The 16124-nt window shown below is 49.8% G+C and overlaps 2 protein-coding genes across 4 annotated transcripts; both read right to left on the minus strand.

Moving 5' to 3' along the window:
* Window positions 1–460: 460 nt before the first annotated feature.
* UBOX5 (U-box domain containing 5) lies at window positions 461–15521 on the minus strand. Of its 2 annotated transcripts, none has more exons than XM_085223742.1 (5): window positions 15432–15521; window positions 6671–6767; window positions 4576–5755; window positions 2507–2659; window positions 461–1302 (listed from the first exon to the last, which is right to left on the minus strand). In XM_085223742.1, the coding sequence occupies exons 2-5, from the start codon at window positions 6722–6724 to the stop codon at window positions 1094–1096; spliced, it is 1596 nt and encodes a 531-aa protein (XP_085079868.1). In that variant the 5' UTR covers window positions 6725–6767; window positions 15432–15521; the 3' UTR covers window positions 461–1093. The 2 variants fall into 2 exon arrangements, with proteins under 2 accessions (XP_085079868.1, XP_085079870.1); XM_085223744.1 differs by lacking the exon at window positions 15432–15521 and adding an exon at window positions 15354–15390.
* On the minus strand, window positions 8924–15532 carry FASTKD5 (FAST kinase domains 5). Of its 2 annotated transcripts, none has more exons than XM_085223740.1 (2): window positions 15432–15532; window positions 8924–11611 (listed from the first exon to the last, which is right to left on the minus strand). In XM_085223740.1, exon 2 carries the CDS (start codon window positions 11571–11573, stop codon window positions 9138–9140), a length of 2436 nt encoding a protein of 811 aa, XP_085079866.1. In that variant the 5' UTR covers window positions 11574–11611; window positions 15432–15532; the 3' UTR covers window positions 8924–9137. The 2 variants fall into 2 exon arrangements, with proteins under 2 accessions (XP_085079866.1, XP_085079867.1); XM_085223741.1 differs by having other exon boundaries at window positions 15354–15491.
* Between the last annotated feature and the right edge of the window lie 592 nt (window positions 15533–16124).

Below are 16124 nucleotides of genomic sequence, written 5' to 3' on the forward strand. Positions count from 1 at the left end.
GGTGGTTCAGCTGGAGGCTCATTACCCCAGAGAAAGTGGCACAGAACATCAATAAGAAATGTTGGCTCTGCAGAGAGAAATTATCAATGAAGTGGTAGCAGTGTGGGGGGAGTGTGTGCAGGTGACAAGGTGACAAAACCCTCTGCTGTCACCCTCACTGCATTCAGGATGTGCTGCAGACAGAATGCATCTGAGTGATTTTCCTTCTGGCCTTTTTTTGAGCAGCTCTCTGAAGAACAGAACTCCTCAGAGCGGGATACGTGAGGTTCAGTCCCAAAACCCCATGGTGAGAGCTCACAAGGCTGTGCCACAATGGCTCTGAAAGCTGCGGGGCTACAGCTCTTCCTTTTGTGTCGACGTGGCTTTTTCCAGCCCATTTATTCAGCACTCCGCCAACAGATTCACCACACGAAATCATTAACACACACAATGAGGCCAATTACGAGTCAGAGAGAGAACCTGACTTTAACCATAATTTTATTAAGGCTTAAATGTCTATCAGCCAGACGGGAACCGGTCCAGTCACACGACAGAAACCGAGAGGGACGTTCTCTGTAATGCAATGACTTTTCTACATGAGTCCACGTGAGCAGGATGAGATCCCTGCCAGCACTCAAGCATTGGCTGCTCCTCTCCTGCCTTGCTGCTGTGGGGAAGGATGAGTGATGTGTGAGGGGATTGGGGCGGGGAGGGGAGAAGTTGGGTCGTTCGCACGTTGCCAACCACGAGGACATTTCCTGGTCCATGGCCGAATGGCTGCTCGTCAAATGTTTAAATGGTTTTAAGTCACAGGGAAGCTAAACTCACTGTCCAAAAGGCACCTATGCTAACCACTGAGCCACTGGGATGGTGGTAAGAGGGCGGGTGCGACAGGTGGAAATCAGTTCTGTATAAATACATGTTCCTTGTTAAAGAAGCTATGGCTTTTATTATCCTCAAGATCGCTTTTTGCTCCGGCACGATGCTCTAACCCCCCCCACTACTCTGTAAGCACAAGGAGACCTCTCCACGATGCTCATCTGGCCATCGTCCTTGCGTAACCCACACAGACACACGGGACAGCAGCAGCTCCTGTTCTCCTCCCCAGGCGTTGTTAGAAGTGGACCCTCCTGATGTCGTGCGTGGCCACCGACCTCTTGCAGCTCAGACACAGGATGGACAGAGCCTTCTGCTTCTCAGCCAAGCACGGGCGACACATGAGGTGGCCGCAGGGAAGCTGGTAGATGGGCTCTGTTTTGAAGTAAGATGAGAAGGTTTTGCCGCAGGATGTGCATCCCTGGGTCTGGCTGCTCCTGCTGTGCTCTGCGAAGCCAAGAGGAGAAGCAGTGTGGTCAGGGACTTGTGACAAGTGCCACCCCGAGCCGGGCACAGAGTGCTGGAGGTGCCCAGAACTCAGGACCACAGCCTCTTTTTTCCAAGCCTACCATAAAGTTTGGTGGGCGTGGTGGTGGTGGCAGAGTAAGGATTGGACAAGATGATCTTAGTGGTCTTCTCCAACCTTAATCTTAGAAACATTTGTGTTGGAAGGGACCTTTCAAGGCCATCTGATCCAACTCCCATTTCCTGTAATGAGACCCACAGCTCCAACAGGTGCTCAGAGCCCCATCCTGCCTGCCCTGAAAGTCTCCAGAGATGGGGCAACCATCACCTCTCTGAGCAACCTGCTCCAGAGCTTCACCATAAAAATCTTTTTCCTTATATCCAACCTAAATCTCTCCTCTTTCAGTTTAAAACCATTTCCCCATGTCCTATCACAACAGATCCTGCTCAAGAACCCGTCTCCTTGTTTCTCATATGTAGATATTGAAAAGCTGCTATCAGGATTCTATGATGAAAAAAGGGAAGGCTCTGGCTTCTGGAAGGGTTGGAGCTCAGGTATGGGCTGGATCACAGCAGCCTTTGCACCATCAGGCTTTTAACAGATGACGAAACAGCTTTTCACTTTTTTTTCTGAGACTGAATTGGCCTCCCTTCATCTTTTCCAGCACTTGACACAAAATCCCTGATTCCCATGTGAAACACTGCAGACATCATCTTGCATTCCTGTCACATGCTGCCTATAAAGGGCTACTCAGTCAACTCTTCAACAGCAGCAATTTAAAAGGGGACAGTAAAAAGCTTAATGGCTTAATGCCACTGCGAAACATCAAAAGCTATTCAGAGAGACAGGCAGCCAGTGGGAGCTGCCCAGCCCAGCCCTGCCTCAGGGACACAAGAGCCTCCTCCAGGGAAAGAAGCAGCCAGCAGTGAGCACATCACCTTGTGGAGGGGCATCTAAAGCTCCAGGGCTTCCAACACAGCTTCTCTGAATCCCAAAGACATCCTTTTGGATGGTGCCATTGATCAACACGTCTAGCCTAACAGCTGGAATACATACATTAAAATCTGATGGGATTCTGAGAACAGCCATGGCTCACTGGCCAAAGAAGCATGGAAAGATGCTGAGCAGCAGCACAACCTTCCCTATAAACCTGGTCCCTGTTCTCCTCTCCCATTTGCTGCTCACCAAGGATGGAGCCCATGTTCCATGAAGTGCTGCAGCCTCCCTCGCCCTGCTGGCTCTTCATCAGCTTGGCTGTGAATGATGGCATGGAGCTGAGTGCCGAGTTCAAGGCGGTGTCCAAGCTCTCAGACAGCTTTTGTTCGTGAGAGAGCAGATCTGCAACAAGAAGCACAAATTTGAGAGGCTTGTGCTGGGAAAAGGCTGTTGGTATGCAACAGAAACCCTGTGGTTACAACTCTCAAAGCTTTGCCACTTGTTTTCTGAGAAAGCTTCGTCCCCATCACGGTGTCAAGATGGGGATGTAATGCTTCAACTTTCAGCCCTTGAGAGGAAAAGTCCTCCAGATTCACACAACAATGTCATAAAGTCAAAAAGACCACAAAGCCTATGAAGTCCAACTGTCGACCCATCGCCGCCATGCCCACTAACCTGTGTCCCTTAGTGCCAACCAACATTCAGGCACCTCCTCATATCTCAAAGTCTGAATGAGGTAAAAGATTCATAAACATTCCTCAGAAGCCCTGAGGCTGCTAACAAAATCAGAGGCACAACTCTTTTTACTCTCGGCTCTGGAAATCCAGGGTTGCATCAATGGATAAAACCAAAGGTGCAGGGCTGGATCCTTCCTGAAGGGCACGACAGTGTTTTGTCTGATGCAGTCCCAAAGGCCTGCTGTTAATTGAGACTATGCATTAAGAGCACGGTGTCTGCATCACTAATTCTGCTAAATCCAGCTCCCACAGGGATCCTGTGTGCGTTACCCCCGCACATTCGCTGCAGCAATCAAGGCTGACAAAGAACTATCCCATGAGGCTGAGCCTCTGTTCACATGCAGGCATGGCTCCCTGGGAGCACCAGGACCCAGCCTGCAGCAATCCACACCTCTTCCTACAGCATGGAATGATGGATCAGAGCAGGAAAGCACACTCCAGTCTCTGCTCTTGCTGATACTGATGAAAATTAATTACTTTAAGTCTTTAATGAACTTGTTTTAAGTCAAATACCCACCTAAGCTTTCTTGAAGCATTATCCTTCAGCAGTTTTGGGAGGAAGAGGAGTGGAGTGCTGCATACCTGCAGGATATAGCAGCTTTCAGGAGCTGTGGACCATTGTTTGGTGCATTATAGACCACTGCTTCCTATGGAAACTCAACTTACCTGCCCAGAGGGATGGCCCTCTTGTGACCACCCTGCACACACCTGACTGCCTGCAACACAGCCCTGCTGCTCCCTCCAGCCTCACACAAATGTGAGACAGCAACCAGTGGGGCTTCTGCCTGCAGCAGTAACTGTGTTTGACAATACCAGAGGGAAGATGCAAGCGTTGCTGTACAAACAAGTGATATCTACAGAACAGCTGCACACAGCAACTCCAACACGTTTCAGGTATTCCTGCACAAACAAGGGAGAAGGCAGCCGTGCAAAAACAGATGTGGATTCCAGCAAACGATCTGGCAGGGAGTCAAGAGAAGCAAGTGCTTGGGAGCCAGGCTCTTCAACCAGGGAAAGGGGAGCAGGATCAGCACAGCCTGCTGCCCCATTCCTGTTTTTCTCCTCACTTCAATCCCCATCTCAATTGGGTCTTCCCATCCTGTCAATCCCAAGCACTTATTTTTCCCAAATACTGCATGTTTTCTTGCAAGCTCAAGCACCCAATACGTGCCAATAAATCATTTATGATAAAAAGAGACATCTTCAAATCAAGCCAGCACATTATGAGAAAAAGGTTGTCTTCTTAGCAAGAAGGAGAAGAGAAATGAAATCCTGAAGGGAAACAAAGCAACCTGAGCTAACAAGAGGGCTGTGAAACGGACTGCAGATAATACAGGAAGAACAACAAGCCTAAAGGTGAGAAGAGAGAATGGGAGTAACCATCACCCAGTGACAGCAGGTTGGGCTGAGGAGAGGGGATGTGAATGAGATGATGAACCCACTCCTGTGACATTGATACAACAGCTTCAAAGCTTTTTGGAGGCGACAGGGGAATCTGTGTGGGAGCCTCCTGACTTGGAAAGCTGGCCCTGGGCTGCCAAGACACTCAAGAAACACAAGTGATTTAGGGAGCCAAGGTACCTGTAGAACAGTCCATCTGGATCAAATGCGAGTCACTGTCAGTTTTCATTTTTTTAGCACTGTTCTCTGAGGTAGATGTGACAAGTAAGTTTGTAGAAGAAAAATAAAGTGGCTGCACAGAACTCGGATCCATACAGTCCATCTTCCTTTTCAGAGAAGACGTTACAGAGGAAGGTATGAGCATTTCGGAGGCGTGAGCCCTGCCGAGTAGGTTGGTGCCAGGAATGCTGTGCTGTAAGAGGAAGTGATCTATCCTGGCCTTGAGAGTGGGGTGAGGTAGGGGCTGTGAGTGCTGGCTGAAGGCCACCCCAGTGAAAGGATCACTGGGCACCCTGCCCCAAGACGCCTCACTCCGGTTGCATTTTTCCAAGGTGCTCTGGTCAATCACCTTCCCAGAGGGCAGGAGCATGGGGAAAGTCATGATCTCCAGAGTGATGGGGTCCAGGAACTCTTCAGGGATGTCTTGGACGACGTCCACCAGCTTGCGGAGGGCCTGCTGCTCGCTGTCACTGGTGCTGAAGGGCACGCAGTCGCTCTCCATGGGTGTCCAGAGCTCAGGTTTGAGGTTGCCAACATCCTGGGCGACGCACTGCGAGGCCACCTGAAAGATGCCCTCGATCACCTCCTGTGGGCACGACTTGGCAGGCTGTCCCCACACTTCCAGCCTCTTGATGCCAGGCAGGCCACCTCCGGCCACGTGGGTGATGCAGATTTTTAAGTGCGACACGTTGCTCAGTGAGGAAGGCCCTTTGTTCCAAAGGTCTTGAGACACGGCGCCGGGGTAGGAGAGGACATTTTCCATCTGAAGGAAGGGAGGCCTCGGCTTGAAGCCTCTGTGGCCAAATGTCACTTTGCTTTGATTTTTTAAGACAGCTTTGCCCACCAGTGTGAAAGCATCTTTGTCCGACACAGGCTGACCGGCCAGACCTGAGAACTGACCCTCGGGGCTCTGCCAAGAGGTTTTATTGCATGAGGTAGAGGTGTAAACTTCGAGCCCGGAGAAGGCTTGGTATCCTCCGGATGAGATATCGATATTAATCCTGCAGATCTCAATGTTGAAGGGAAAAGAGATAGTGACATGGACTGGAGGCTTGATAAAGTATTCGCTGCGGAAACCACGATTCCTCCTGGCAAGGTCTTCAGAGATCAGGTTCTCCACTTCGTAACCATCAGCAGAAATCTGCGTTGCAAGAGAAACCCAAATTTAAATTGAAGAATGAATGTAAAGAGTAAACTAATTTCACAAGCAATTAAGATGACATGAGGAACCGTGCCTTTGGTTCCACGCACAAGACTGGAGATCCCTGCAGATCTACTCCTGCCCTCCTCCCAACCAAATGGTGTCACACACTCTTCTCTGCACCCTCTGCTATCTGCAATCATAGAATGGCTTGGGTTGGAAGGGACCTCAAGGATCATCAAGTTCCAACCCCCTGCTGCATGCAGGGCCACCAACCTCCGCATTTAATATTAGACCAGGCTGCCCAGGGCCCCATCCAACCTGGCCTTGAACACCTCCAGGGAGGGGGCATCCACAGCCTCTCTGGGCAGCTGTTCCAGCACCTCACCACTCTCATAGTAATGAATGTCCCCCTGATAACTAGTCCCTGTTTCAACAGCACTGAATAGTTACATCAGCTCATCGTGTCCTGTAAAAATGTACTCTGAATCAGCCATCTCCAGGATCCCTGCAAAACCTCTGGGCTCAGCTAGCAGAATGCCTTGTCCTGCTTGGGGTCAACCTGCCCAACACTGAGAAAGCTCTGTGTCAGTCCTCATATTAATGAGTAGAGACCATCCAACAAACACTGACAATTGATGCACAGTCTACTTGGCAAAGGGAAAGCTGTGACATTGCAGGGAAGAACATCTAGAGTCAAAGCACGCACATCTGTAAGCACATAACGTCATCTTGTTATGAGATCCTGCAAAATTAGGGCATATATCCTCCAATAATTACTGTGTGCCACAACAAAGCGCTCACAGAAGGCCACACAGTGTTCTACCACTAACTAGCAGAGTTGGTGTTAATTAATAAAAGCACAGAAAGGGCAAACCAAGGTGCTCCCCAAAGCACCACGGTTTCCAGTTTTACCTTGTTGCAGTGAATTCTTGGCTTGAACTGTGGGAGACAGACGTTTATTACCATCTTTGCAGTTGGAGAGAGCTCAGTTTGTGAGCATCAGATTCAGCTTTAAAAAAAAGAAATAAAAGGCAAAAAGCATCAGTGATCTGTAAAAGGATCTTGTGTTACAGCACCCACATGAATTACAAGCTCAGGAGCTCCTAAAACACAGCTCAGACCCGAGTCTGGGAAGTGAGACCAACGTTAACTGTGGAGAGATGGAACTGGAAGAAAAACATGTTAAAAATAGTAAGTCGTGAACCCCTGGAGAAACATCAAAAGCTGGAAAATGGCTCTTTTTACTGAAAACCTCTTACCTATGCTTAAAGAAGGTGCTTAGATCAGATCTGAATGCTAACTGCAGGAGGTTTGGCAGCCATAGTCGAGCAGACCACTTGCATGCCAAGGCCCCAGTGAGGGTAAGAGCAGCCAGCATTCCCAGTGCTGCCACAAGAAGATGTGACTCTCCCAAGGGCTCAGGGAGCCTTGGATACAGGCAAAGATGAAACACTAATATTAATAACCACTACTGGTTGCTCCAAGGGAGCATTTAATAGCTTTAAGGGAGATTATCTGCGTTCTGGACACTGAGATGATTCTTCTGACAGCGTTCAAGTGAATGCACCATCTTCATTGAAAGAACGTGACTTGCATTGGTTGCATCCAACTCCTTTTAAGAATGAAATTATCTGCGAGATAGGAGCTTTAACCTTACATTAACCTCAGTTTTAATATATCACTGCCTTGGGTGACCTGAGGAACCTCCTGCTTCCTTCAAGGACGAGCTGCCTTTTAATGCTTCACAGCCTTTCAATGGTTCTCAAGTGTTGCTGTTAGTTCAGCATCTGAGGTACAGCTCAGAATCGCAGAAGGAAGCGTAGATTGGCTTGGATTGGAAGGGACTTTAAAGACCACCTATTTCCATTCCCCTGTTGTAGGCTGAGTTGCAGTGTTCAAATAAACATGGAGCCATTCACATCGGGAAGGAGCTCTAAGATCACCAAATGCAACTCCAACCCATCCCCACTGTACCACATTCTTAAGTGCCACATCACCGTGGTTCTTGAGTCCCCATAAGGTGACTCCAAACTCGTATCAGCCCCTCTTCTACCCCAGAATCTTCTCTGACAGTGATTTGCAGTAACACAGGTGCTGGGCAAGCATGAACCAACGCTCCTCCAGCATCACTTTCCTGCCTTTCTGAGCCTGATGTGTTCCCCATTGCTACAAGGGAGGCAGCGAGGAATTTTCTCAAATAGGCCTTTGAACTGCTTTGACTTTTGGCACTCACATCTAATGGGAGTAAGGCTGACTTGCTGCGTGACAAAGCGACTGCTCTGAAGTTCATTTTGAACCTGTTGTCAGTTTAGCCCTTTCCCACATCCCCTTCCAACAGAGCAGATCACTGTATTTGCACGTAACAAGCCCTGGTGATATCTTCTTTAAATGACAAAGAGCAGAGAGGCACCTTCACCCCCTACCTTGCTGCAAACCCATCATTTTGCGACCTCAATCTCACAAGTCACCGTTGAAATTCTGCTTGTGGGGGATCTCAAATCCCTGAGGGTCCTACATGTGAGCTGCCTGGTGCCAAGCAGGTGATAGAAAGCACTCCTTGGAACAGAGTCACATTGTGACCTAGCAACATGGGAAAGCTCCTTCCAAGCCTAAGGCTGTTAACTGAGGTTACATCCTAAACTGTTATTCATTTTCTACCAAGCTCTTCGTTACTTCTGTCAATTGAAACAATTGTCAGTGACAGTCCAGGCAGCTGTGACATAAGGAGGTTCTGAATTTATGAATGCTGTTAAAGCACAACACCCACAGAACAGCATTACCCAGCAAAACAAACAGCTCAAAGATTACGAAGGACTCAAAGACCCCAACCCACGCCCACCATGCTCACTGACCATGTCCCTCAGTGCCACATCTTTATGTTTCTTGAGGCAGTGACTCCATCACCTCCCTAGGCAGCCCATTCCGATGCCTGATCTCTCTTTCAGGGAAGAAATTTCTCCAAATATCCAACCTGACCCTCTGGAACACAACTTGAGGTCATTACCTCCTGTTCTATCACTGGTTACCTGGGAGAACAGACCAATCCCTAACATCTATCCCAATTGTTTCCTAAAGATCATGACCCTGTTCTGCACTCAGAGCAAACAAATCCATCGACTTTCATTAAGAATAGAGGGAGGAAAAAAAGTAATAATGGAAGAAAACTAATATGAAGATAGGTTTTATTTGTCATGGCAGCATTTGCAGATCAACAAAGAGCACGGGACACATGATCACGAACAGAGCAGAATTATCTAAGCCGACAAGGCAGATCCAGCACATAAAACACCTACAATAGTTTCACCAGCACTCAAAAGATCATTTCTAACCAGTAACCTGGGAGGCTGCAGCAGCCCCCAAGCAAGCACACGCCGGGCTGTCAGCCAGCCTTGCTGAGCAGCACTGGGTTGAACACCTTGTAATGGAGGTAGCTCAGTTTCTCCAAGCGTGTGCGTTTGAGCAGGGGGAACCATTCCCAGAAGGGAAGCTCCACCACAACGTAGCCCAGCTGCTTCAGCTGCCGTCTCTTCAGGCAGTGCAGCCCCAAGAGGCGCTTGGACAAGTAGCAGTAGTGGTTACGGTTGGACACTTGAATGGCCAGCCTTACCCCTTGGGGCTGCTGGAGGGGCACAAGAGAAGGGGAGGCCCCAGGGAAGCTCCCTGATGGAGTAGTGACTTGCAATCTGGTGTCTGTGATAACGGGTCCAGCCAAAAACGATGCACGTGGCGTCAGTGCTTTGTTCCACTCCTGTCTCCCCACCTCTGCAGGGGACTGGCTGTTAGATTTCCCTTTGATAAGCTGAGCCATTAGGTCATCTGTTAGACTAACTCCTGTGTCTGTGAGCTTTTTATCTGCAACGGTGTCGCTTGAGTTGAAAGGGATGGGATGCCCATCCATGGCCAAATGAACCTCCAAGTCACTTGATCTGGTGTGAGGCAAAATCATGTGGTTTTTCACATACTCAGGACCACCTAACATGCTCTTGAGAAGAGACACGGCTTCCACAATTTCAGGCCTGACAAAGATTTCCTGCTCTGCAAAATTCAGAACGATCTCAGTCATCTCTTCATAAAGCTGAGGTGAAAGACGGCTGCCTTGGTAGCCTGGGCATTCAATTTCAACACTCTTACCAAGCGTGAACAGGTCCTTTCTGAGTTCATATTTACTTTCTCTCACCTTATGGACAAACTCATCCCTCAAAGCATAATGTATCAGCTCCTCTGGGAAGCGTTTGACAAATGCCAGGCCAAGCAAGCCAGTAAGGAGATGCTCTGGAAACTTCTCAAATTCATGGCGTTTTCTAAGCATCTGCTCTATCAGGCTGGAGTAAAACTCTTCTTCGTTTGGAGGTTCGTAGTCCAGGCATCCAAATGACCACAAGAACTTGGCAGCATCCTTGCTGCGGCAGTAAATCACTTTGGAAGGCAAAGACGTGGCGACAGCAGTCAAAATGCCTTCATCATAGTAGTGTAGGGATGAACAGCTAAGACTTATGTGCATGATACCCTGGATGTTTGTTGTAGGAATTCGAGCAGGGACAACCTTCCCAAGTTTCCTCAAGAGGGGCAGGTGATCCATGCGAGTGTAGCGGAGTATTTTAAGCACGTTCACTAAAGCGTAAGTGCTCATATCTTCCATCTCCAGGGAGACTCTGTCTGCAATCTTTCTCATGACGTGCTCAGAGATACCACTGATGGATTTGAAGAGCCCTAAGCAAATAGTACCCACCTCCTCCAAGGTGCAGGAATCCAAGTACTTCAAAATCACACTTTCCAGCTTCTGCATCAAGTCCGCGGGTGACCTGCGGCCTTCGCCGATGATATAAACAAGCTGAACAAACTGGGGCAAAGTGAGCTCTTTCCAATGCATGTTGGCATAGCTGAATAAAATGCTCAGGTAGGAAGGCACGCTGCGCCCCAGGCAGCGCCAGCAATCTGCCACCAGCAGCAGCTGGTCCAGGTTCATGTCCCACACGCGCCGGCAGAATTCATTCTCACAGGCGTTCAGCACAGGGTGGGTGGGTGGAACAACCAAACGAACGCAGGCCTTTAAGATATCAATGAGTTCTGAAGTGCTGAATGACTGGATATTCTCAATAGTACTGCAACAGAGTGTATTAAACCTGTGGTCAATCATCAACTCTGCGTGTCGTTCCACTGGCAAACGACTCAGCTTGCAAAAATAATCTGTGACAGTTCCTGGGCTGTGGCTGCCCTTGGATATGTGTATGCTGTGCAATATCGAGTCACCTTCTTCTGAAGGGAGAGTCTCTATTGGCTCAAATTTATCAAAGCTGAGAGATCTGTACTCAGGCCTCCCTTGCTGGAACACGCGAGGGTCCTCCTTGGAGTCATGCATCTCTGCTTTTTCCATTTCTGCCTCCTTCTTCTCGGTCTGTGCTGCAGTGAGTCGTGCTGGTATGGTCTGCTTGAGGTGCGGTTTGGGCTTTGGCAGGGCATTTCTGACAGGTGGCAAAGCTTGAGCAGAGGTGGCAGTGAATGTATGCTGAACCTGTGAGGTGCCAGTGCTGGTGGAATCATCAGTGAGAGCCTGGCTGCAGCTCCTAGCAGCACTGCGCTGGGAGGCTGCTCTGCTCTTGGCATAGGCAGAGGGATTATACAATACTCTGTAGTCCAAAGGATCCAGCAAGTGGATCGTGGCTGTGGATTCGGGTCTGCTGTTGGATGTTTCTGGGTTCTCTTCCTCCTGCTTACTTTTGTTGCTTCCGCTCTCGGCCTTGCATTTGGCAGTAGTCAAAAATGTAGTCACCCTGCTCAGCCTTGGAAATCTTCGGCGTATTAACACCGTAGCCATGGATCACAATTTACTGGGGTCACAATTGCTTCCAGGTACTGAAAAAAGGGCAGACGAAGAATGAGTGGCTTCCACCTAACACGGAGCACTTTCTAACCTATCCTTCTCATTACTGAAAGTTAAGAGATGGCAGTGCTTCCCCTAGTGAGAGCAGCTGTTTCCCTGCGAGGCCATAATGCAGTCACTATCGAGCATCACATCATGCAAAGGCAGCTCAAGACAAGCACTCAGGTGGCCTGACACACCTGGAGATGTGGTGCTTGGCAGGCAGGTATCACCAGCTACACAGCAGTTACCAGTAATCTGGCAGAGACTGTAGGACTTCAGGGGAGAAAAGTCATCTCTCTGTCATTCTGTAAGAGACCCAAACTGCTTTTCTTTCATTTTCAACAATGAAAACGTATTCCTGTAGCAAAGTCTTTAACGGCTGTAGCTGCATGTATTCAAACAGAGCATTCTGCTGCTTCAGTCAACAGTATGAAGCACCGACCACCACCCAAGAAGCTGTGGAAGTATCTGTGGTGCCACTCTGCTCTTGCACAAGAGCACTTGGAGTCAGCACATGAAGGTTGTGAGCAAAGAGCCTCCGAAATCAGCTCATGGAAGGGAGGCTGCCCATAACCTGCAGCAGGAAGGAGAAACAGGCCCAGAACAACGTGGGGAAAGAGCATGGAAGAAGAAACACAGATTAGAACAAGATGCTGCATCACGAGGTGAGAACTGGAGGAATAAAAGCTTCACTCTTCAGGCACGGAAGCCTTTCCCAGTGTTAGGGGGTGCCTTCCCAACTCCTGTCTACAGCAGAAAGGGTGAGGATGAGACATCTGTCAGGAGTTAAGCTTTGTGCTGCCAGCATGCACAAGCTGCCAAATGAGCCTGTTTACGATGATTCAGACAAGGCTGAAAAAAAGCACCGGGTCAGCTCTCTGTCTCACACACCCTTATCCCATCTCGGGTGTCCAACACCAAAGATGAATCACAGCAGGAGTTTTCACCTTTAAAATCACTTGTGATCTCAGTGCATGGAGGGCACATGCTAGAACCACAGGGTGTCAAGTAACCAGGAAAAGCAAAGCCTGGCAGAGACACGGCAACAGCGATATGCATTAGCTTCTGTTTCCCCAACACTGGGGAAATAAATCAAACACAGACACTCCTTGAGTTAGAGGTGGATTGAGACGCCCTGTGAGAGCAGGCAAACCCAATCCTACAGCAGCACAATAAGGAAGAGGTGTGACGAATACTGTTTTTGCAGAGTAGGAGAGAAGCTGCAGTGGGATCTGGCTGAACATGAATTGGATTTAGTTTCGAATACAAGGCTCACACGAGCCATCAGGTGATTTATTCCAGCACAATGGTGAAGCATCAGTTCCTTCCAAAAAGAATAAAATAGAGAAGGAAGGTAAGAAAAGAGGGAGAGATGCTGGGGAGAGTCTAAGCAACAGACTGATCCTTGTTAGTGCCAGATGCAGAGTGCTGCCTGCCTGGGGGTTCCCTGCAGTAGCCACTGCTGTCACTCCTACACCATGTTACTGCAAAAGCAGTAACAGTAATAGGCAGGAAGCACATCTGTGCTCTGGAACAGGCACAAGCAGCCTGCTGCTCTCTGAAGGCTGTTCTCTCACCACGTAGCCTCGACATGGCTGTGCTTTTGTCCAAGCATCTCCACACAGAATTGAAAAGAAATAAAAAAAGCATAGGAAAGGCTGGAAGTGCTCAAGGACGAGCTCCTGGAGTCCTCAGCTTCTCCTTTCCTTGATGCCACGGCACAGCATGTAACACCCTGCCTCTGGAAGAACAACGGTGGGGAGAGGAAGAAGACTGAGGGTAAGGGCACACACACATTTGCTTTGCAAAGGGCTCACCAGATATGCAGCATCACAACCACTGTCTGCAGAGAAGAAAGGAGCAGGACAGGCAGGCAAGAGCTCCGGATCTACTCTCCTAGCACACAGCAGTGGCTCAGTTTAATTCTCTGAGATCCTCTCCACCAGCCTGTGTAAAGAGCCAGGCAGAAGAATGGAAACATTCTCTTCTGGCATGAGAAGTGACACTGTGACAGGAGGAGAGATACTGTCCTTTCCATACCACTGCCTGGTGAGCATGGGAAATAAGAAGCTCGCTGAGAACTGGGCCACTAAAACCCCTGCCCAGAGCAACACCACTCCCAGTGCTGTAAGCAGCAGCAGCAAGAAAGCACTGGATTTCAAAGTTCTCCAGCTTCTTGCACATAAATGTCAGATTAAAATGTAATTTCCATCTCTGCTGGCTACTTTCTTGTCCAACTCTGCTTTGCATGTTTTCTATTCAGTTTTCTACCACTGACAGGCAAGCAGTACTAAGACAGCCACTTCTTTAAAACGTGTTCTATTTGCTGTTAAAAGGTGATGCCACCTACAAAACCCAGCACTGCACTGTTACCAAAATCACCCCCTCTCAGCAACGACAGCCCTGCTTCAGAAACAGAGAATCAAAGTCGCTGCGTCTGCACACCAAAGGCAAACGCTGCATGTAGCTAAGAATATCATCCACACAGCTTAGCATTAAGCTCTGTGACGTCTTCAGGAAGACATTCAGTAAGTATATTTTTTCCTTCTTCTGTCCCACATTCAGCAAAACAGCCGTGGAAAAGACCATGCAGAAAACAAAGCAGGAATGAAGCTAGATGGGTCAAGATACTTGAAGCACCTTAGGAAGAAGCATGTCCATGTGGCTTTTTGCCCATCTTCAAGTGCCCAAACTTGTTATGATCTATATTTCTATAGCATTTCCAACTCAACCTACATCTCTGCTCATTTTTCCTCTCTTCTTGCTACTCACAGTAATCAGCCTCTCTTTCTCCCACCACTGCACTTCTCATTTAATAGTGTCCAAACTCCCTTCCATCTCTGCCACTAACCAGAAAATTCACTCCCAGTGACTCATCTCCAAAAAGGCTGCAAAGCCTTGGAGATGGGCCCTGCAGGCTGTGAATGCTCTTTGTGGAGGTCTTTTGGGATGAAAACATCTTTGTGTTTGTGCTTGTGCCATGCTTACAGCTGAGTTCCCAGCCAACAAGGAGCTGAACACCAGAACAACAACATTCCTGGAGAGATGCCACATGCTTCTGTGTTCCAGCTCTGTGAGAGGGAATATAAGTGCATCTGAGTCTGAAATACATTCTTTGGAAACACCCAAACAGACTCACTGTAGCACTGGAAAGCCTGTGAGCGATCCAGGCTCACAGATATGTGTCCCTGATACCAAGATCCCATTCTGCGTTCCTCCTGCCCAGCAACCCAGGCAAAGGAAAAAAATCATTATGGCTCCCTTTCTTTCTATTTTGCCCCATCAGATCTGCTCAAATGAGAATGGCTTAGGATAGCATCGTTCAGCGATAACACAACCGTGAAATATCCAGGGCTGGCTGGGACCCACAAGGATCACTGCGTATAACCCCTGGCTCCACACAGCACCACTCAAACCAGCGGGCGGTTCCGTGTCCCAGCTCCGGGCCGTGCCCACGTGCAGCCTGTTCCATGCTCTGAGGCAGAGCCTTTCTGTAATCCCCTCCTGCCCCCTCCTCTGACGCAGCTCCACGCCGTTCCCTCGGGTTCCATCGATTCCCAGCAGCCCAGGCCGCACCTCGCCCCCATTCCCCTTTTACAGGGAGCAGCGAGGTTTTCTCTCCGCCTCTGCATCCCGGCCCGCTCACCAGCTCCCCCACGCCCCTGCCCACCCCGGACGCCTCCAGGCCTGAGGACGCCGTGGCCGCAGCTGGGGCCGCGGAGCCCCACTCACCGCCTCGCCCCGATCCCCAGCCCGCTCCTGGCTGAGACTCGCACAGCCCCGCCGAGGCCGGAGCCCGCTCGCACTCACCGGGGCCCGGCGCCGTCGCCGGCTGTGGCCCTGCCGCCCGCCAGCCCCACCGCCACTTCCGGCCACCTGATAGTGACGCACTTCCGGTCGTACGGAAGCCGAGAGGGGAGGGGTGAAGGCAGGGCGAGCGACTCGTGGTGCCGGCAGATGGCGGCGGCGGAGCGCAGCACCAGAGTCACGCGGTGCGCTGCTAGAGGCACGTGACAAGGACGCTGAGCTACCTCAGGGGGGTGCCGCCATGTTGGGGCTCTTCAGGGCTGCCCTGAGGGGAGCTCGTGGGCTCCGGGTTGTGTCAGCGCATGAACTGAGCCCGGCTCCGTCCCACTGCACCTCCCTGCAGGGATTTATGGCCGTGGATAGGATCCCCCTGACCCTCCCCTGCTCCATGCTGAGCAGCCCCAGCTCTCTCGCTGGAAAAGACTAATAGGATCAGCAGGTCCAACCGATGACCCACCTGTGGAAAGAGATGGGGCTGAATGGGGTCTTGGTATGCGAATGGGGTAGAATTAGCTCATGTTGAGTGCACAGTGCTTGGGCTGGCTCAGGCACCTCTGCAGGGCCATGGCTGACATCTCCATCTGGGTTTTGTCATCCCCACTGTGTCCCCACCTCAGGTCTGACTCAAGGTTGGATGGGCTGCTCGCGTTTAAGCTCAGTATGAAGGAACACATCACTCCAGTTTTACCTATCTCA

The sequence above is a fragment of the Meleagris gallopavo genome, chromosome 4, assembly GCF_905368555.1.
Source record: "Meleagris gallopavo chromosome 4, MGAL_WU_HG_1.1, whole genome shotgun sequence".
Lineage (NCBI taxonomy): Eukaryota > Metazoa > Chordata > Aves > Galliformes > Phasianidae > Meleagris > Meleagris gallopavo.